We start from the raw sequence: 6,449 nt of genomic DNA, 5'->3' as shown, positions 1-6,449 counted from the left end.
GTGTGTGTGTGTGTGTATCTATCTATCTTGTGAAAAAGCAGGTTAGTTAGTCATTCGTTTGTTTACTTAACAAAAATATTGAGTTCTGATTTCGTCCACACTTCAGAAATCCTAACAATCTGTTGTGCTTGCTGCTTTGGAGCTCCTCTTTTAGAGACTGCGAGCATAATCTTTTGGTCGTTTCATAAACAGAGCTGTCCTTTCCAGATAGTTTCAGTACATGACCTACAGTAAGCGTGGTAAACAAAACTTTTCTAGAGGTTTCTGTATGAGAGAGGCCACTGTGGCACCATCTGCTGTTGGAAAGGGTGATCTGGTGATGTATTTGGCAGCTCTCAGAGGCTGCCTTGTGGTAAATGATTAACAAAACACTGTTGTCATAAATCAAATACTCAAATCAAATACTGAAGTGAGCTATGTCTGTTTACAAAGGTAGACTGTGGTTATTTTTATCCTGAGCAACCTCACTCTCTTTTTTGTGTGCATAAATTCAATACATATTATGGCATTTAAAAAATAGTTCATACCTTAAAGTTCTTTGTTTGCAAAAATGTAATTGTTTTATAGACTTACTTTGCTCCAGTAATTTACTTGCATACTCTTCAAACCTATAGATGCTGACGTGTTCTTTACAAAAGATCACAGTGTATCTGTGTATCCGCAGCAAATTTGAGAGTTAGAGATAAATTAGCCAGGCCGATATAATTGCCAATACAGCTTCTGTGTACAGTGTATTGTTGACCAATACGTAACATTAAATTGCTGTCCAGAAATTAAGGTAATTTAGAAACAATTCTTCATTTTACACTGTCAAATGTCAGACTAAATTGTTTCACTTCAATCATTCATTGTGTTCATATTAGTCGACTAGGTAGAGGGGGGGGTATTTCATATTGTATATCCCTAATAAACTATTAGTAGTGTGAATTGTCTTTCAGTCTACACAGAAGCAGCAGTAGTGTTTGCTAGTGTGAGCAGTTAATTTAACATTTTTCTCATTGATCAAAGAAATAAGTTTATTTAAGAGCTTTTACTTCTGTAAGTCGAAGTCACTATTTTTTGTGAATGTGGTTGCTAGCTAGCTAGTTGATGTCCCCATTTTGAGTCCCAAAATGATCCTTAACAAAAATAGTTATGTGTGTCCATATATGCTGCTGTATCATTTTCTATTTGTTAAATAAACAAATATCAATATCAGTCTTGACATCAATAATCCAGTATATGATTGAGTTCTTCAGATATATTTCCTTACAGAGTAGTAATATCCCCCTCCATCTGCTGTATTCTTCATATGTATCATATTGGTGACAGTTTGCAATTATGGAGGACTCCATTGAGATAATTCTTCAAGACCGTGGCAGGGTCCTTTCTACCAGCAGACCCCATCCTGTCCTGTCAACCTGCGTGGGCGCTCTGCTCACAGGCGCGTATGGAGTATGGAGCCTGTTTGCTTTGCCTGGCTTTCGCAAAATCCCGTGGAGCCTCAAGGTGCCAGAGATGTCCTTTTTTCTGTTTTTACCTGCCTGCTAAGCCTTCTTTCCCACCCTTTCAAATATCAAATGTTGCATGTTTGTGAGAAATCAAAAAAAAGAAGCAGAGACGTAACTTGCGCATTAATAATAATTTGCTTGTTTTGGAGCATAGTGCTCCGTGCTTGCAACAAAAGTGGGACAGGAAGAAAATGGTAAGTCTATAACTGTGATTATGTTTTATGGAGAACTGCCCCATCTTCTACAGTGCGTTACTCTGAAGTGCATTTGGTGCTGAGATCCGTGTTTGTAACGTAATGGATCGTGCACTGTTTTTCTTCACTGCCAGTACAAGATGAACAAGAAAACATGAGAATCAGGAGCAGATAATCAGAGGTTAGGTAATGATGAAGACATGTGTTGCTACTTAAAGAATCTCCATTTGTTCTGACATTTTAAAGCAAAAAGAAGCTATTTAAGTTAATACTTATATGCTTATGATCAATAGAGAGAGAGGCAGAGCAGAGACAGAGACAGAGAGGCCTGTTGAATGTATCACTCAGAGAGTTATTGTGGAAAAGGCTCCACTGACAGTGAGTGGGAGATCAGATTCAAGGTTGTAGCACTCAGAAGTATGAAGCATATCCAGAGACATCTTCACATGAAAAAGAAGGAATGATTTTTATGTCTTGCAGTATATATTTTAAGTTGTAATTCTGCCTTTCGGTAGAACTTAATAATGACTTATCTACAATAAGTGCTGTGAAAGACTGATTAAAGAGCTCTTATTTACCAATTTCATTTCACAGCAAGGGAGTACACCTCTACACCTGTCGTGTGTGCTGACTGTATGTTTGTACTGTGGCCCAGGTTCCTTATTTGCCCTCTAGTAAAGATCAGACACTGAACATTATGAAGCTGCTTGAGGGACGAACAGGTCGCTTAGCAGACCTGGGATCAGGAGATGGAAGGGTGGTAAGTGAGCTGCAATTGTCTCAGAAAAAATACATTCACATATGGCCATAAACTAGGGGGCTAATCTGACTCTGAGTGTTGTGTATACTATACCATTGTAGTTGTATTTTGCATCATCAGACTTCATTTTTGCAGGTTCTTGCAGCCTCTTCTGCTGGTTTGCAGTGCACAGGGTTTGAGATTAACGGCATTTTAGTTGCCTATGCCAGGAGCAAGGTCCACTGGAAAGGAGTGCCCTCGAACCAGGCGACCTTTGTTAAAAAGGACTTTTGGAAGGTAAGACCTTAATAAAAATTACTTTTTATTTGAGCCTGGTCAAAGTTGTTATATGACCATGTTTCTTCTTTCATAGACTGATTTATCTGCGTACAACAATGTGACAGCTTTCCTCGCTCCAGGAGTGGTGAGTATTTCTTTCCTGTATCTTTTGACACTGTATATGTCAGCATACATAGCATTCAAAGTGACTATATAACATTTTCTTATTGGTTTACAGATGGAGTTGCTGGGTGAGAAGCTTTTGAAAGAGCTTCCTGATGATGCGCGTGTCATTGCTTGTCGTTTTCCTTTCCCCAACTGGCCACAGCAATCTTCTGTCGGCTCCGGTCTTGACCAGACTTTTGCTTATGACATTAGCAGTGTGCGCTCACATCTGAGAAAAGTATCAAACACAGTGGGGTAATAAGTCACATGTTTCTTGGTTGTTTTGTTTTCCAGCACTGTTACAGCTGTAGAGAACAGCTGTGACTCTCCATTTGGTGTCAAGGACTCCCAAATTGATACACATCAGGCTGCGTACCTGTATTTGATAAGATGTAGTCTCAGGAATCCCTGTCTGATAAGAAATAGTTTTTCCATAACTGTCTATTCTGTAGATTGGCAGATTGACAGTGAATAGTGTGAAAGAATAATAATTTTTATATATTCTCTCATTGGGATAACTTTTAGTCAATGAAAATGGAGTGAAATTAAAATATTCCCCATGTTTCTGGGGACCTCCTGGAACCACCTCAAAGACCCTCCAGAAACTTTAATGTTTTCTTACACCAGAAATGAACAAAGACAAACAAAAAAACAAAAAACACATTTTGGGGTGCCCTGGTAGCTTACCTGGTAGAGCGTGCCCCCCATACACTAATTCCTTTCTGCAGCGGCCCAGGTTGAATTCCAACCTGCAGCCCTTTACTGCATATCGTCCTCTCTCTCTCCCCAACTTCCTGTCTCTCTCTGGCTGTAACTATGCAAATAGTGGCATAAAAGCAGCAAACTTAAATAAATTGGTGATATCTGTCTGTTATGAACACTGATCAGGAGTGATCCTTTTTCAAAGATGACTTTGAACATTGCGAGGATGAGAGGAACTATGTCAAAGTAAGATGTCAGGATGATTTTGACATCACTTAGTCCCTGCAGTATTTAATCTTTGCACTGTAAGAACAGACTGAACCTTTGCCATATTACCGACTGTCTTATAAAAACCATCATGCTCTTCTGTCCCCAATATGGCTCTAGCTCCCTTTGTAAGAGCTCTTTCACTACAAATCATTTTACTTCCGCATCAACACTAATAAACCTCTTCAGCAGCAAGCTACAGCAGGGATTGTCAGGGTCATAGTTTCGTCCTACTTTCCTTTTGTGGAGTTGTAATTACATTTGTATGTTATGTTCACTTGTGTTTATTCAAAAAATGAATGCCTATGTCTACAGCTCAAGGCCATTGTGAGATTTGTTCCATTGGTCTCCCAGAGAGCCACTGAGGGTTAGGAACATGGACAGCATGTTTAGATGTTGTGCACAACCACCTCACAGGTGGTCTAAAATAATTATCTATGTCTGCTGACCCTTGAGGGTCATATGGAATATTTAACTGGATAGAGAAATATGCATTTTAGTCTGAGAACCATGGTTATGTGTTGACAATAAAACTAAAATAGATTTTAATAAACAGAGTCCTGCAGTCTCAGATTCTTTTTTATAAGATCTTAGACCTTCATAAGCTTGTAAAGCATGTGAACAGTTGTCATTCTTGAAACGTCAGCTGGTGCCAATTTCAACCCTTTTACAAATACTCTGACTCTTCAAACCTTGTGTGAACACTCACCAACCATGGTGTATTGTATAAAAGGTTCCCTAAACAGGAAATAATCTGTTATAAATTCATCCAAATCATTTGTTTTACCCACATTTCTTGCAGTTACTGAGTTCACTATTTGGGTTCATTGTACAGTTTTGAATATAATATGAAATATAAAATGTCACTGAGCTAGGGGATGTTAGTTTACTAAATGACAGAAAAGGGGTCCCTTAAGGAAAAAGGTTGGGAGCCACTGCTCTGACCAACTGTGTAAGGCTAAGTTATTGTGTTATTGATTTCCACAATGTAGGAGAAGGCTACAAGAAGATAGCAATTTTCACAGTCGGAATTGTAATTAAGAGATGGCAGTTTAGGGGAACTGTGGAGGGCAAGATGATATCTGGAAGAGCAAGAAAACTCAGAAAGAACTTCCATGTGAATGCAATGTTTTGTGGTTGTGTGTTTACTAAGTAGTGACCATGATGGGTGCCCAAACCACATCTACATGCCACAATGATGTTTTTATTTTTTAGATTTTTGTTAAATTTATGAAATATACTAAAACAATGCATGCATGCATGCATGTTTGCTGCTAATATTTAGTTTCATGTTCCATACCACCAAGAGGCTGTGTTTACATCTGTTCAATGAAACAAAACACCAAAATGTTTTGTTTGTCAAGAGGTGGCCAAACTTTTGCATACAGCCGTACTTTACAATTGCCAATGTACTACCACCTGTACAGCGTTGACACCTCTGCTCACACTGCACTAAACAGTCTAATATAATAATATGTCTCTGACATGTTAGGTTCCAGGTTTCAAAACAATATGCACTTATAGTCTTTGGTAAACAGATTCAAAGGCAGAACACGTTTGTGACTTGCACAGTACCCTAAATGTTATCCAAAATCCTCCACCTGAGGGTGCTAGTGCTCCAAACTGAGTTTGGTGCAAAAACCTAGGATGAGGTGAGCCTGAATGGAATACAGATCATGTTTGTCCTCTGCATAATGGGTATTTTATCGACCAAATGAATCAGACGTCCAACACCTTAAATTATGTTTTGCACCAAAATGTAAAATGTCCATTCACCTGCCCAGCCACTATGAGCAGAATAGGTAAACAGCTGAACATGTCTGTCTTTAGCATCTGTCTGTTGTGGATGACGGCTTGTGAGGCCAATACTGATCTGAATTCTTAGATAACATAACAGAAGCCACACGCTGTTTTATCCCCTTTGATTTAACTTCTGTGCCGTCAGTAACACCTTTGCACATGCAAGGTAATCGATACCAGGCAGGCAGACCTCATGCTCTCGTTTCACACCGTGACGTCAGAGAGAGGGCGGCAGACAGCGGGGTGGGGTGGGTGCCAGACTATAAAGGCTCAGAGACCGAGTCTCCGGGCTGCAGTCTGAGTGCAGAACGACTAACCACCGCTAATGGAAGTACAGAGAAGTAGCGGGCCCCAGCAAACGAACAGCAGCAGCATGTGTGAATCGACGCAGAGGTCCTGCGAACCTCGCCGAAAGAAAATGGATGAGCGCAGTGCGCCCTCAGAGATGGCCAGGATTATCACCGATCCTGTCACGGGGAAGTGCTACTGCCGTGGAAAAGTTTTGGGAAAGGTAGCGCAAGCATATAATCTGTTGTCGACTTTTTGGATTTACCAGCCACTCTGAAGACACAGCACGTTAACAGTTGTGTTTTTTCTTCTCCTATTTCCAGGGAGGGTTTGCAAAATGCTATGAGATGACCGATCTGTCCACCAGCAAAGTTTATGCAGCCAAAATCATCCCACATGCGCGCGTCTCCAAACCTCACCAGCGGGAGAAGGTAAGCGCGCAGCTCCGGTGCCTGTGCGCACTGGTATAACTGGAGATATATATATATATATATATATATATATATAAATATATATATATATCAC

General features: G+C 40.0%; 2 protein-coding genes across 2 annotated transcripts in view; both read left to right on the top strand.

The window, feature by feature from the left end:
• Window positions 1-4,393, top strand: part of si:dkey-190g11.3 (uncharacterized protein LOC567059 homolog) — a 4,619-nt gene extending 226 nt beyond the window's left edge. The window contains exons 2-6 of the mRNA XM_035658134.1: window positions 1,312-1,488; window positions 2,340-2,444; window positions 2,580-2,720; window positions 2,797-2,847; window positions 2,941-4,393. Of these exons, the coding sequence (XP_035514027.1) occupies window positions 1,321-1,488; window positions 2,340-2,444; window positions 2,580-2,720; window positions 2,797-2,847; window positions 2,941-3,126 (651 nt within the window). The 5' untranslated portion in view covers window positions 1,312-1,320 and the 3' untranslated portion in view covers window positions 3,127-4,393. The remainder of the gene's footprint in view (window positions 1-1,311; window positions 1,489-2,339; window positions 2,445-2,579; window positions 2,721-2,796; window positions 2,848-2,940) is intronic.
• Window positions 4,394-5,961: 1,568 nt separating this feature from the next.
• Window positions 5,962-6,449, top strand: part of plk2b (polo-like kinase 2b (Drosophila)) — a 6,058-nt gene continuing 5,570 nt past the window's right edge. The window contains exons 1-2 of the mRNA XM_035658912.1: window positions 5,962-6,147; window positions 6,248-6,355. Of these exons, the coding sequence (XP_035514805.1) occupies window positions 5,962-6,147; window positions 6,248-6,355 (294 nt within the window). The remainder of the gene's footprint in view (window positions 6,148-6,247; window positions 6,356-6,449) is intronic.

The sequence above is a fragment of the Morone saxatilis genome, unplaced genomic scaffold (genome assembly GCF_004916995.1).
Source record: "Morone saxatilis isolate NCDOM2014 unplaced genomic scaffold, NCSU_SB_2.0 Contig16, whole genome shotgun sequence".
Classification (NCBI taxonomy): Eukaryota; Metazoa; Chordata; class Actinopteri; family Moronidae; genus Morone; species Morone saxatilis.
Note: the sequence above shows the minus strand (reverse complement) of the source record. Positions and strands in the feature narration are given on the sequence as shown.